A 15,739-nucleotide genomic window follows, 5' to 3' on the forward strand; every position below is an offset into this window, starting at 1 on the left:
ACCTTCACACTTCCACCACTATGCTGATTTTCTGGCATACTGGGACCAGACCACCTTCGTAGGGGGCTTCATCTCCTTGGAGATCTCTATACTTGTTAGGACCCTTATATCTGCCCTGACTCACCATATGTCTCCTCCTTCCTCTAGACAGCAGGTGTTGTGTCACTCTAACACACTAAGATTTTTGTCTGTAGGATAGGAAAACCAGATGCACATGAGAAATCGCTGTTTCTCTGTTCTAGGGCAGCATTTAATCTTAAATTGAAATACAAGTGCATTAAAGCAGCTAGTTTTTGAGGGATTTTTTTATTGCTAGAAGTTGGATTCAGGTTTATTGCAGCTCTGAAATCCTTCAGTGAAGAAACATTGCAATCATTGTAAAAATAAATTGTTCGGTGCGCTAAGATCACGTTTACAGTTAATCAAGAAGTGCACGATTCAAGAGAATATTAACATTTAACCATTGACTTTACAAATAAAATTAAGGATTACAAAGAAGTTGCTACTGAATTATTGACAGTAGAGGAATTATTTACAATGTTTACACCCTAACAAAAGGAAAACAAATGAGATATCTCCCCAACAAAATAGTCAATTTAAATCCTATGGAACCATAAATCATGATTATTCAATAATCATTGCAACGCAGGGGGCCTTTAAACCAGACCCAAGACTAAACAGCATTAAGACAGTTCACAACTCACTGAGCGAGATACAACAGGATTTACCTTCATGAGTATTTACCAAGGTATAAACAGAAGAGGAATTTAAAATAAACCTTCCTAAAGTGCTCCAATTCTTTTCAGTACAAAAATATATAAAACACTGACTGGAAACATGGCACAAATGGAATTCAACATGTAACATGCACACACGAAGGATAAAGGGCAGCTAGTGATTTCAAAGGTACTGGACTGGCCTGGAAGAGGGGAAAAGGCTGTTCTTCTGGTTTCTCAATTAGCAGGCTACTGCAAAGGGGTATTTTAAAAAAATGTTGAGAACTTCTGGGAAGACGACAAAAGAAACAGATTTCAAAAAGCCAACATGTTGGACCAGCTGCACCTACAATTTACAGCTAGAAGCTAACAAGCACTTAAGATAGAGTGTAAGAGTGAGTTCAAACCTGATGAAGATATAGGAATCCTAAGGCATGAAAGATGAGGTGAGAGCAGTCTGAACTGACAGAAAAAAGGAAGCAGCCTTCAGACTGGATTTTAAAACTGGAGATCACAGACTACAGGCAATCTCAACATTTCAAAGCCACAATACTAAAGACAAACATGACCCATCATGGTAAAGCTGACACACAAAGTGAAGAACAGCAAAGTAAGTCCCTCCATGCCTCAGCACCGTGAAGAGCCGAAGGGCAAGTTCAGGCAGGAACGGCAGTATGGAGCGTCAGTCTTCTGATTTGTAGCAACATTATTTAAAAGCAAACTTTTGTAATCAGCTTCCCCACCCCACTTAAAACAAACAAGTCCTTGGCTGCAGATCCTTAGAAATACATCCATTACCCCAGACCTGAACAGCTTCGGAATCTAGTCTGCGTCAGGAAATTATTTCGTTTAAGAACTAGAGCTGGGTGAAATATCCCAAATGAGCTATTTTTAAGGACAAAATTTGTCTTGTGAAATGGAAGGAATTTAATGAAATTTCAAGAACTCGACCCTTGCAAAAATGAACAAGTGATACTTTTTTTTTTAAATCACCTACTTCCCTCAGCTCCACACACGATTTATTTCGTATTTTGGTAGGCGAATGTCATATTTTGATCTAGCACATTGTACAGTCACAGATTTTGCACACGCTAACATTGGGGTCAAAGGGGTCCAGTCATCTCACCAGATACATGCAACCTCCACACACATCAGCAACAGTTAGATGTGCATCAAGGGCAGATGTTGCCTTTTAAGGTAGTTTCTTAGCTGTGGATTAAAGGCCCCATCTGGGAAGGAGCCCTCGGGATGGTGCCCAGGGCCTGACAGAGGCGCCATGTCCACTCCCTGGTAGCTACCATCACTTCCTGGGAACAACACTGATAAAGCAGATTTCTGATGGTTAATAGTGAGGAGATCTCGTTACAGACCTAGCCATTTCCAGGTGTCACGGTTCTGTATCAGAGTATTTACTGCAAGGAGTGGTGAGGACAGCAGCAGCTAACTACATAGTTATGGCCCTAGAAGGATTATCTCCCACAACATTAGATGACAAAAATCAAACATCATTGTTTTGGAAAATTGGTTGAACACTTCTCCCAACCCCCATACAACTCTCCTCCTGGACTGGGACAGGACATGAGGTTTGTCCCTCCCATTTAGCTTAGCTCAGCTCTCTGCTAGAGCTCTGGAAGTCTGGGGTTCTAAGGAAATGCTGGTGGAAGTTTCAGCTTGGAGAATACAGCAGCCCTGCACTCCTGCTGTGATACATGTTGACGTGTCTATCACACAGGACTGGAACCTCAGTATCAGCAGATCAAATACTGCATCAGTCTTAACAGGCAGCTCTTTGGGGCCTTGTATGCAGGTCTCCAGAGTCCACAGGCTGTATCAGAACTCGTACCCTAAGAGGAGAAGAAACTCCAGCCCAGCAGCCAAGAGAGACATTGTCAATGAAGATAGAGCCACAAACTCGCCATGGTCCCATGTCCTGACGCTAACAGCAGGAAACGTTGTGTCACAAGGACCCACTATCATGATGCCAGCATCAGGCTGTCTCTCTGTGTGACCTTTTAGCTCTTTGCAATTCGGCACAATGACAAATTGTGCAAGTTCTGCAACGCCGAAGAGCGGCAAGCAGCACTTCCGTACCACCCAGGCGCCATATCTAAGAACGGCCGGGCTCGATACAACACACATTCAGTAGGAGCGTCTAGAGGGCACTTCTCCGGTGTGACACCAAGTGACTTGCGGCCTGATTCCCCTCTCACACTAGTGTAACTCCATCGACTTTAATGGCATTGGCATCAGAGAGGAGAATTAAGCCAACAATGTCCAAGGCAGGACCACAGGAGATGGCACGTGCCCAGCACAACAGACAGTACCACTCAGCCTCCAGATTTCTTTCTCCTCCTTCACTGATCACAGATTTCAAGTATATTTGAGTTTTCCAATTACAGCTTCGCTCGTTTGGGGCAATAATCCCATTTCGCCACCTCGAAACCAATGGGAGCTTGCAGGAAATACTTTTGACAAATTTATAATGCCTTTTGGGCTTAAATTATTGAACAGTTGAAAATACTTCAGCTGACGTGAAGTTACTGCCATACAGTATTTTATTTGTATGTCACATGTGCTCTGCCCATTAAGACAGAACTGTTTATTTAAAACAGAAACAGCTGGCTTTCCTCTTGGGCTGAAATAAAGGCGAATATCCAAATGCTTTTGATTGAGAAATTGCACTAACTTGTGCTAAAATGATTTTAGCCAGGGTTTTGTGCGCCAAATCTACTGGCAATCATATTTTGGAAGGCATTTCCCCAAACGTGTTATGGTCGATAGAGACCTGTCTCCTTTCATATGGCATTGTCCCAGCTGAACAATCCCTTTGGTGCATATTATTGTACACAATATATTTGACCAGAGAGACACGTCCATGTACTAAGTTACATGTTAATTAGCTGTAGTGCATATTTGAGAACTGAGACACAATCGAGTCATGTCATACACAGAATAATTTCACAAATTGTCATGTAATAATGCACTCTGCCATTTGAACAGAATGGCGTTCATTTTTTCACCATTCCAAGATTAGCTAAAACCCAGCCCATCCAATAGGAGGAGATGTCAAAGCAGCTGTAAGATGGTTTAGTTAATGGTAAATTATTCTAAATATTCCTTATTCCCTTCATTCCTGACACAGTGGTGCAGAGCAACAGCAGCAGCTTTGTGACGTTCCAGTCCTTAGAGGGATGTCCACTGAGCTGGCAGACAGACAAGAGATCCAGAAGACAAGAGATGAGACAGGACAGTAACCTACTGCACACGGAATCAGTTTGCTATAGTCAGCAGCTTCGGCAGAAATACATCACCAGTCTCAAAGCTCATTTTGTACCAACACACGGTTTTTGCTTTGGGAATTTATAGACACTCACCAACATGGAGACGGTTCTCTACCTGATGTGTCTTTAAGGAGCCTTTCCCAAAGATGAACATCAGATCTAGTGCAAGTGATGGCCAGTGAACGCTCTCTCCTAGCCCAACTCCTCATGACCACATCGGAGAGTTTATACATGTCCAACTCTCTGTTGCCACAATTGGGGGAGTTTTTGGCCCTTGGACTTTTTGAATGGTAAGAGGTTTACAGACCCTCTTATTTTGTGCATGCGCAGTGAGCACATGTTCCACTGAACTCACTAAAAAGGTACAAGATGCTATCCCTCACATGAGTGGGTGCTCTCCTCTGTCATGCTAGCTTTGAGAAGACTGGCTTGCTGTCCAGCTAATTATTAAAACATCATTAATGTAATCCATTACATTGATCACTGCTCTGTACAAACAATTAAAATTCTCAGTCATTTGACGGCCTATTGTTAAAACTTCTACATAAAAAATCTGGGAGCCCCAACATCAGCTAAAATGGACTTGCTTTACCAGATCTACCAAGAGCTACTGCAGATTCACCAAGAGAGCAAATTGCAGTAGATGGCAACATTTTAACAGGCTCTGAATTTATACACCTAAGACATGGAAAAGCCAATACTTTCCCATGCTTGGAAAAGTTAAAGAAAGCCATTACTATGGTGACCTCATTTTGAGCTGTCAGTAGAGAAGCCAACAAAGCAAAACTGAAATCCTGCTCCACTGGGGCAGGGGTGGAAGGACATCCACACTGGGTCTCTGCCACGTTCAATGCCGAGTGTCAGTTCTTTGAACCATCATGGCACAAGGACCTTCTTAAACAAGAACCACTTAGAAAAAAATGACATCTTCCTTGCTGGTATCGTCTTGAGCATTTATCAGGGCTGGCGGAGAGGCCACCATGGTGTGTACATGAACACTGTTGGGCTTGAGTGGATTCACTGAGGCAGGAGGAACTGCTTCGGGCTGACTGTCAGCTGAGCCGTAAGTCTCTATGAGAGGAAGAGGGAGAGGAAAGACTCATCACAGTACACGAGACTGTCTCGGCACAGAACGGCTGCGCAGTACTCCCTGGCAAGACTTACCTGGCGGGAGCACAGTGCTCTGGCTGCTCAGGATGACAGGGCTCACTGACCGCCTGTTCTTCAGTCCAGCCTCATCTTTCCCCACAGGCCTAGGTGCAAGCAGCTGTTTCAGGTCAACAGATGCTGAAAAGAAAAAGTGACTTTACACATCAGTACTTCCTCCTGGTAGCACATTGCTGTCTCCACTGTTCAAGTCTGGGCTCAGAGACCTAATACCCACTCCTCACGCATTCAAAGGGGCTTGTACTAATGAACTTAACTGACCTCTTCAACTGCGCAGACCACAAGCACTCACCCTCTCTCTCCCCCAGCCAGCAGCTTTATTTAATTATACAAAGACAGCCCAACTTCCCAGTGGCTCCCTTATGAAAACAGAAGATTTTAATCCACTGTTATGCTGGTCTGGTGTAGTCAAGAAACACCTTTGGCAGACACACACAACCAAAATGGCTTTTCCCACTCTCCACACTAGAGAAGTCACCACCAATCTATCCCATGCCCCTACCTGCAACGCAGCTGCAGCCGTGATGAAACATGCCAGCTTTGACAGGCTAGTTTGCCAATTTTTTTATTCCAAAGATAAAAGCAATCAATGGAAATTGAATCATTCCAGACCCAAAGGCCTTCCCGTTCCTGGATACCCATTCCTTCTCTATCACCCTACAAACCACGTTTGGCACAGAGTTCAGAACTGTGTGTCTCTGGTACAGAAAGTCTTGCTGTGTTTTATTCTCAGTTCCACACGCCGTCAGTGCTAATGAGAGGAGAATGGAACCCCATAGATTTGGGTTTCACACCTTGCTCATAAGATGATTAAAAACTACCAAGCACATTTCCAATGTACATATCACTATATAAAAGCAATTTAAAAAATCACGTTTGGGAGTTGTAATATTAAAGCTTTATTTTCTCTGTTGCCACCACTTGGGACAGTGGTATGGGGACATTTCATGAAAATAGAATGAAGTTTTAAACAACAGCACTAAAGGAGGTAGAAGATGTCTCCCCAATCCACAGCGAAGCCTGCCTGGAGAAACCCGACATTCTCTACGCTACATAAACACGGACACGCTGGGTGTGTGGCATGGAACCAACAAGGTATTTTTATAACTGAAAACTAAAGGCTGTGCTGCTCAGCTGGAAATAAGGTGCTTTCAAGTGGCTGGAAAACTGTGGGTTTTGCACTGTCAGTCATCGTCAAAAGCCACGATTATAGTACCAGCTCTTAGAAGCAGAAATTACACCACAGCATTGGGACTGCATTTGTATTTCTTTCTATTTCTGACCAAATTAGCCCTTTTTAGCTCTGCAGGACATTCAGCCCCCTTGTTCTGGCCTGGAGACTCATGCTCACAGATATAGAATGTTGGCAGATACTAGAACCAGCAGCTTTGTATAGGAAGTGTCTCTCTTCCCCTTTGGGATTTTCAGAGAGAAATCCTCCCAGACAAATCAAGTCTTTGCCCACAGGGAGGTGGGGGGAAGCCAGTTCTCTCGCATGTTGGGATAACCACCAATGGTGAGGAGGAGGAGCTTAGACTACAACACACAGCACTGCTCAGAGTTCAAACAATGAGCTAGGAGTTGGGGTGATATTCACTCGGATTTCTTTAAAGGTGTGCCCAAAGTGGAGCTGGTTGCTCTATTTGTGATCTCCCCCATTTCCACATTATGTGCTGCAATAGCCAACGACCGCATCAGGGAGACAGGGTTAAAGCATGCTGGGTTAGTTCAGCTACATTTCCACCCTGCGAAGAGTCCCAGGGCTTTTTGTGGCTTATGACTTCCTGTGAGTGGGGTGTTTGGGCTGGCTGGAGGTGGGCAGAATCTGTGCCACGGAGCGCCATGCGTGTCTGTGCTTAGGGCACTCACCTGAGCTGTCCGTCCTGTGAGACGCTTTGCTCTTTCCCCCCTTCTCTCTGCTTCCCTTTGTGAAGGTGGCAAGCTTGGTGGGGATTTGCTGCTGCACCGCGGCTGGTTTCTGTATCTGGTTGGTTGCACTTAGGAGGTGTATTGGCACATCATTCTTCATTGCAAGAACCGGACGATTCTCCAGCGTGGCACTGTCCCTGCGAACCAGCTCTGGCCGCTCGACATAATCTATTCCCAAGACAGGAGCCCTCCCAGCAGGCTTCAGGTGTGGAACAGACCCTTCAATCCCATCCCCATTGAAACTGAGGGAATGGTTCAGCATTTGACCCTATATGAGAAAAAAAGTACATTACATAAAACTGATCCCTCGCATCCCCTGAGGACTGACAGATGGAGGAAACAAAAGACAACCCCCAAAATATACACACGCCTTCCTGTAGCCAATACCGTGGCCGCCCATGTGCTACTGAATAAAGGAAGGGAAGGGGTGAGAAAACCTCAGTCCTCATAAGTCTTGGCAAACTGAACGAAATATCTTGGCAGCTTTGGACCCTGCTTAACAGCATCCCTGGCAGAGGATTCCAAAGGGACGGCTTTGGTTGACAACAAAATGTAAACGGGGCAGGCAATAAAAAAAAAGGATCAAACAAGCCTGATCCATTTCAGACAGATCAGGCTGTGGGCCAGCAAGCGGGGCAGCAGAGGCCTGCACTAAGAATGGGAAAGCACAGCACACATCTGTACTACAGTCAGGCTAAGAACCTCCCCTAACCCCAGGACACCAAGCAGGCAGGCATGCTCTGTGCCCCAAACAGGCATTTCCAACTAAATGACATTGTACAGCTTTAAGGAGTGACTACCACCTGCACAATTGCCCAGGGTGCCCCGGCCTGCTGTACTTCAACAAGGCAAGGGAGCTTGGTCACATATTTTACAGCCCTTTCATTCCAACGCTACCTGCTGGGGCTGGATTCCTCTCCCTGGAGTTAGGCTGAACCAGTGGAGCTGAGGGCAGTTCTACAGGTTTCTTCATCAGAGCCAGAAGTTCACATTTTGGAGCGGGCGCATGTTTTTAGAATTTAAACGCGCAGAATTCGGGGAAATTAAAGAATGTCACCACTAAGCACCTATAATGCAATCGTCTCAATAGCACAGTACAGAGTCTCCATGTAACAAATCCTATTGCAGTCACAGAACCCAATGCAATTTCCATGACTTACTCACGATCCTTGCAGAATGCTTGGGCACGTTCCATAGGAATTGCCAGGCTGAATCAGAACAGGACCATCTACCCCGCTACCCTATCTTCAACAGTGGCCAGGACCTGCTCCTTCAGAGGAAGGTGCAGCAACAAACCTTGCAACAGGCAGCTATGGGATAACTTGTCCGCAGGGAAAGTTACATGGTTAAGATGCAGCAACTACTGTACATGGGAGAGACCTCCATTCAGAAGTCTATGGAAGGTGGCAATTAGAAATCAAGCATCCTGCTCCAAGGCAATACAGTCCTTACCTGCCCTATTTCTGGGGAGAATGTGCCTGACACCGTATTCTGCTTTTTCAGCTTCTTTAGCTGCTCCACACGCTCTCTCTCTCTCTCAACTGCTCTCTGTGCTTCCCGTAGCCGCTCCAGGTCACGCTGATAGGCCTCTCTGTGTCTCTCTAGCTCCTCCCTCTCCTGGTTCAAGCGATCCTTCAGTTGACGCATCTCTTCTTCTCGCTCCTGCAGCCGTGCCTCTCTACTTCCAAACTCCCTCTGCTGTCGGTCCCGCTCCCGTTCCCAGCGCTGCTGTTCCACCTTCAGCTGGTTCTGAAGCTTCTGCACATTGGCCAGTTCTTCTCTCTGCTTCTCAAAGTTGCGCTGCTTTTCCTGCTCTAGCAGCAGGTTCCCACGTGTGGACTGCAGCCGGTATTGCTTCTCCCGGTCTATGATGGTGGCTCGTTGGATTTCAATGTAGCTGTCCTGCTGCGATATCACCGCCTGGAAAAAAAACACCACAAACTCAGTCATTAAACACATGGGCTTGAAAAACAGGAGAAGCGAGGCCAGAGACTGCCTACAGTGTATAAATCTCAGAAGGTAAAGAGACCTATTTAGTAGCCCAGCCCATTCCTCTCACCAGGGGCGGACTGAATTCCCACTTAGAACTCGTGGCTGCCATTAGCCTAATACTACACCTGATCTTGAGACAAAAAGCTGCACTTGCCTCTTTCAAAATGATCCATCTTTTGAACCTAATCATCACTCTGTATCTGACAGGATTATCTATACACATCCACATAGAGGTGTGTGTATTCTACAGTAGTAATCGTGGGAAGCACAGTGCATCTCAGAAGTAAAGAACCAAATGGAGCTCAGAGAGGTAGAAAGACAGGAATAATTTAAATTGAAAGGAGCGAAGAACTCCATTCTATAAGATGCAGGGGCTTGGCTTCCTCCAAAACACTGGAGATAGTATTGGTTACTCTGACACCCAAGTCTTAAACAAATCTGGCAGCCTCCCCAGCCTATACAGGAAATCTGATACTTCCAGTGCTGCTATAAACAACCCTTATCACCTACTTTTCAGCAGACTGCACAGTTCAACTTCAAACAAATCTCTTGAGTAGCAGTGGTTACCTGAAGGCTAAGGAGCAACTGAGACAATGTCTGTATCCTTTGGACAAGCTGAGGAAAGAGAAAGGCATTAGACTCTGGGGAGGAAATGGTGGCAACATCCATCCTGGTAGCATTAATCTGTTGTACAGCTAGAGTATCAGTGCACACTACCACCACACTGGGGTCTCTGCAGCAATCCTCATGTTAGGATTCCTCCAACACTCCAGCCTGGAGCTACATCATCTACACAGCTGCTGGAATCATCGCAACAAGATTCAGAGCCGTTTTGCCTTAGTGGCTGGCGAACAGGAGACTGAAGATGAATGGGAAGTAGTTCGTTCCCTATACCTAAAACTCACCTTTGCTTTCAGATAGGATTTTACTCTCTGCATTTATTATATCCAAGTAACTAACTGCAAGGTACAGATTGTTAACAAGTTTCTGAGTCTATGAACGTTAAAATGCCACATTTTCTTTGTATACTATGGAGCCAAATGTCACTCCCCCTTATACTGTCTTAAATTAAAGCACAAATATAGTATATTCTAGTACCTCAGATTCCAGGATGGGCTGGAAACTGCTGTTATAATCCGGTCTCATTACGTCGCTCTGGAAAAAGACACAAACAACAGATGTCCTAGAGCATACTGCAGATAAGAGTCAGCACGCACAGAGCTCTTCTCAAAGTCCACGCACACAAGGTGTTTGTCATTGCTCTCTCATTTGTTAGGGCAAAGCTTTACAATGGGAGTCTGGCTATTTGAGAGGAAATTTTACAACTATAATTTCAATAGAGAACATTTGATTAGCCCTATTGAAGCTATGCAATGTCAGAACCGTTTAAAACACAGCACCTATTTGCAGAACTAGACGACCATATTCCTTCCATACAAGTACATAGTAAAGTACTATAGAGAAACAGTCCAATAAGAATTTATTTCTCAAGTATCAAAAGAGAATTTCCTTGCTTTTTTAAAAATTAATTTTGGATTGGGTGACTAATGCTTATAAGAATACAATTTAAAGCAATGAGTCGTATTTCATATTAGGTTCTATTCTTAAGCCCCCAAATCATTTTAGCATTAAGAACATTAATTTGAAGGAAAAAAGTAAAGGGAGTGGGAAAAACCATTGTGTGGCATTATCTCGATGGCCTGTAACTAATTAAAGGCAGCGTCCCCAAGGGTTTGCATACTGAGAAGGGACATGGGAAATATTTTAGTCAAATTCCAAGTTGAAATAGATGCACAATCATTAAAAACTAAGTGTAAACATTACACACAGTACAGAATGGACAAGTACTACAAATGAAAAAGTTGCCAAATTAAGTACATCTAGATTCTTGCACTTCAAGTGTGAGGCTACAAACTACGAGTTCAGCCCTAAAGAACGGCAGTCTTAACGGAGCCCAGTTATTTAACATGCGGTAGGACTCTGTTAAGGAGCTGACAGTATCAGCTGTTAGGACTTCTGGCTTTCAGTGACTTACCCTCTGACTCCACCACGTTCATCTAGGACTACCAGGATATGCATTAAAAATGAATGAAAACAAACGTACTGTGTGAGGTCCTTCTGCATCAAGAGGAAGGTCTTGGAGCTGCACATCTGAATTTACTGCAGGACTTCTCCGGTCCCTCAGCCTCTGGTCACTACCATAGACCTTCTTCTTAATACTACCATCTGAAAGAGCAAGTAAGCCAGTCAACATCTACAGAGAAGATTTGGGCAATACTGGGTACTTTCTATTAGGAAAAATAAGTGAAAATTGAAACAATTTAATGGGCAGACACAGAACAACTCTGGGACTGGAAGTCTGTCTAGATCTGCAATTGCCTGGCTTATCCTTGTTGATTTAAAAATCTGTATGAGTAGGGACCAGTGAGAGTCAGGTCCATTTGAGCGTTGTGTAAGACCCAAAGAGAACAGACCAAGGTAAACAGTGAGTGAATTAAAATAGCCAGCGTATAGATTAACACACAACCAGCAACAAGGCAAAGATTGAAAACATCAGTGCTTACCAGCGTTACTACAACATACCCTCTGATATCCATTGCGACATAATTCTTACTTGAAGCAGTTGCTGTGGTGGATGGGAGAGGAACTGAAAACCAGGTCTCATAAGGAGAGTATCTACAGTGTGCTATTGTCACAAACTACCTGAGCAGGCAGGTGAAACTGCTCCTGTAGCTAAAGGATGATGGAGGAGGAGGCACTGCATTCCATTTGCCCAGTAAGCGAATACACAGGGACTGACAGGAAGTGATGGTGTTTAGCATTTTCCTTCATGATACTCACGTACCAGCACTAGCACTTCTGCCAGGAGGACACTAACCTAGCCTCAGAGCCATGCATTGACCAGCTCTGCAGTGTCTGTGCAGACAAGGACGGGCGGGGCTGTTGAAGTGTTACAGGTTGAGTAAAAAGGCTCCCATTTGTGTTCACACTCCCCAGTCCCTCAGTTCAATCGTATTCTGCTTATGCCACAAAATATGAACTTATTTGTTTTGTAGTAATTCAAGATATTGTTTGGTTTTACAAAGGTAACTCCTAGTTCCAGGAGGACAATACCAAATGAAGAGCCCTGAACTGCTGTCTAACATAGATCCTCTGTCTGCCAGCATCTAACAGGCTGATGCTGCTGAGAGTCTGATATTAACCTCTTTCCACAGTTCTGTTCACTAACAAGATGAACCTCGCTGAGCCCCAGCTCTGTTCATGCCTTGTTTAACTGACTGTTCTCATCGCACTTCCAGTGTCCAGAAACGTGGTAAAGAAAAGGTTAATTCTTCTTCCATATGGCATTTGAAAAGAAACAAGCTGGGATTATAATTGAATTTTAAGATTTGAAAGCCCCTCTAATGCTTCTGGGGTAGGTAGGTGGGTCCTACCTTGTGCCACCACTGTAAGTGTAAATTAGGCAGTTGTCTGTGATGTGCACGTTTTGTACCTCACCACAGTTACAATTTGGTGATTCTTCCATTTCCCATATGTGGAGGTAATACCCACACCTTCCATGTGTTGTCTGAATGCGGCTGATTGCAGGCCTCTGCCTGAGAGGAATGCAGAATCCCAGGACTTCTTTCACTGGATCTTAAATCAGGTCTTTGTTTGGGACATCACAAGCGGCCGTGATTTGAGCCAGCAAGAGCTAGTGTCCTTTCCATTGGCCTGCAGTGTTGACATGCGGATCCAGAAAAGTTTCCTGGATTTGAGTCAGGAGAGTGGCAGGGAATTGAAATCACGAGGTATCAGCCGGTCTGGAGCAGCCAGCATCTTACTGTCCTCTCAGACCACAGTAGCATCTTGTCTGAAGTTGATTGGCATGATGCCTGCCAAAACTGGGATTTGAGAGAGACATGGACAATCCTGACTACAGTATTAATTTCAGGGTCAACGAGATTGATGTGGGAGCTGTTGCACCAAACTGGCATGCAATACTCTGCTATTGACAAAACCAGGGCTTGTACTGACATTCAAAGCATGTGCACATCACATCCCCAGCATGTGCCAGCAAGCTTCTGAATGATGTGAACCCTTGGTTTTATCTTTTTTTGATGTTGGCGATAGCTCAGCATCCGACCGAGGGTAACTCCAAAGTACCATGAATTGTCGTCACGCGATAAAGGCAGGCCACAAAAGTCCACTTTCAGTGGCACTTTGGCCTCATGGTTGTTCAACTGGAAGGCAGAGAAGAGTGTTTTTGAAGTGTTGGGTTTCAGACGCCAAGCTTTGAAATATGTCTCAAGTGCCCAAATGTGGTTGTTCATGACCTTTTCTGTGGCCTTCAGAGAGGACGCTTGCATTGCTAACGAAATCTCATTTGCAAAGGTGAATTTACTGGAATGTCACTGATATAGAGATTAAATAGTGCAGGCACTAAAACAGATCCAGGTGGGAGGCTACTGTTCAATCTCTGTGATTTGCTAGTAGATTCATCAACGTGTATGGCAAATCTTTTACTCAACATCTCGGTGATGTGTCTGATAGTTGATTAACATGGGAAAATGAATAACTTCAACAGGAGACCTTTGCCCCACACAGTATTGTATGAGGAAGAATGGCAGCATTCACTGACCTCTGTTTTTAATTTTCACTTGTAGCCGGATTCTATGTAGCTTTGGTTAAGGCCAGCACCCAGTCACAGCAGCTACGACCATTTCTAAATCCAGCCTGCTCTTTGGGAACCAGTTGCTCCAGTATCAGCTGTAATCTTTGAAGTGGGAGCCACTCCAATAGTTTATAGCAGGGGTGGGGAACCTTTTTTCTGTCAAGGGCCTGATGGTGGCCCTGGCGGCGGGGGAGAATTCGGCGGGGGCGCGGTTTCACAGCGGTGGTGGGGTTCCTTGGGGGGGGGGGGGGGGCAGTGCCTGCCGCCGAAAAGGGGCAAACGGTGGCAGGGTTTCGGCGGCGGGCACTGCCCCCCCCACGGAACCCCACCGCCGCCGCCGTGAAACCGCGCCACCGCCGAATTCCCCCCGCCGCCAGGGCCAGACCAAATGATTTCGCGGGCCTTATATGGCCTGCGGGCCGGACGTTCCCCACCCCTGGTTTATAGCAACAGCTCGGGCAGGAGATGGGCTGGTAACTTTTTGGGTCCTCTTTTCCGGGCTTCAAAATGGCTAAGATCTTAGCTACCGTCCATTCTTTTGGTATTATACCAGAAGAGTGGATGTTGCAGAAGAAGTTTTCCAGCCACATTCTTGCCTTCAGGCCAAGGTTCTTCAGGAATTCTGGATATATTCCGTCCATTCCTGATGTGTTCCTGGACTGAGAGAGAACCTTGTCCACTTCATCTCCTGTGTAGGAGACGGAAAGGGGTGAAGACAACTGGCACTAGTATAGATGTGCAGTAAAGTTGTTTGTGGACTTGCCATCATGTTTTCATCCATCGGCACACAGAAGTTGGCAATTAACTGTGCAGTGATGGCATCTGCACTTACTTGAAGAGGTTTGTAAACTGTTGGAGCCACACTGCCTAAAAGACAGAAGAAGAGCTTCCAGCCTTTGCAGCTTGATCTTGTGAAGTCAAGAGCTATTATGTTTGTCACATCACCTTTTTCTTCTTGCAGCACTCAAAGACTCAAACAATGCTGTTGCAATTTTGGGGCTTTTGTTGGCTTGATATTGCCAGAACAGTGCCTTGCTCTCTTCTGTCGAGCAAGGAGAGAATGCTTTTCTGAAGCCCCTTACAATGCTTGATTTGGTGGCCGATATTAGTAGGCCTACAAAGTGGTGGTAAATGGGTCTGATATGGTGGGATCTGGTTTAATCAAACCCTCTAAAATCACTGCATAGCAGGACCAGTGAGAGTGTAAATTCCAGTGCAGTTTCAGGAAGGATCAAATGAGAGACACTTTGTACACCTACACAAATCACAACTGATTGGTGTTGGGAAAATCATTGAAAACTGACCTTGGCCGCTAATATTATGTGATACAAACAAAGGTCAGGAGTGTAGCACTTCCTCCATTGGGCTGACCTGAACATGCCAAAATCTTTGGCATCATAAAAAGAGGTGCTGGTCTTCGGTGAAAGCCCAAGATGTCAGCTTTCTCCATGGTCATTCTCGTTAATACACCCATAGGCTATGGTGGCTATTGAAATTGCCGATGTGGATGGTAGGATGGCGTAGGGGGAGGAGATGACAACCTTCACGCAGTCTTCCGTTATGTATGAAAATACGACTGTCATCAAATCCATAACCAAGTGACCTTAAAGGACCTTCCAGTCAGAAAAGCAATGGCAATAATTGCCCATGTCTGGGCCAAACCTTCCTTCCAATAGACCCATCACTGCGAATTATGCAGCTCGATATTGAGGGCCTGTCCAACACAAAGTGTAATTGCATCACAACAATCTTGCAGACTCAAAAGATTGAAGTCCTTGCACTACAAAAAACGCCTGGAGCGTGAAGGCCATCTATCAAAGATCAATGGATACATCCTTATATCTGCAAGCCATCACCCTATATATGGACTCATGACCTTAAAGCACTGGTTCCCAGCCTTTTCTCTGCTGTAGCACACCTTGATACCTTTAATTATTTTGAGGCACACCACCACATAATCTCCAAACCAACGCATGAATATTCATGAGCCAATCTAGAAC

General features: G+C 45.0%; 1 protein-coding gene across 3 annotated transcripts in view; it reads right to left on the reverse strand.

The window, feature by feature from the left end:
- Positions 1–300: 300 nt before the first annotated feature.
- ARHGEF18 (Rho/Rac guanine nucleotide exchange factor 18) overlaps positions 301–15,739 on the reverse strand; it is a 39,264-nt gene continuing 23,825 nt past the window's right edge. For all 3 annotated transcript variants that reach the window (XM_067561154.1, XM_067561161.1, XM_067561147.1), the window contains 7 exons: positions 11,190–11,311; positions 10,184–10,240; positions 9,653–9,700; positions 8,546–9,013; positions 7,034–7,361; positions 5,162–5,284; positions 301–5,068 (listed from right to left, as the gene is read on the reverse strand). In XM_067561154.1, the coding sequence (XP_067417255.1) occupies positions 4,908–5,068; positions 5,162–5,284; positions 7,034–7,361; positions 8,546–9,013; positions 9,653–9,700; positions 10,184–10,240; positions 11,190–11,311 (1,307 nt within the window). In that variant the 3' untranslated portion in view covers positions 301–4,907. The remainder of the gene's footprint in view (positions 5,069–5,161; positions 5,285–7,033; positions 7,362–8,545; positions 9,014–9,652; positions 9,701–10,183; positions 10,241–11,189; positions 11,312–15,739) is intronic.

This window comes from Emydura macquarii, unplaced genomic scaffold (genome assembly GCF_026122565.2).
Source record: "Emydura macquarii macquarii isolate MOO-44397 ecotype Brisbane River unplaced genomic scaffold, CSIRO-AGI_Emac_v2 contig_306, whole genome shotgun sequence".
In the NCBI taxonomy this organism is placed as follows: Eukaryota; Metazoa; Chordata; order Testudines; family Chelidae; genus Emydura; species Emydura macquarii.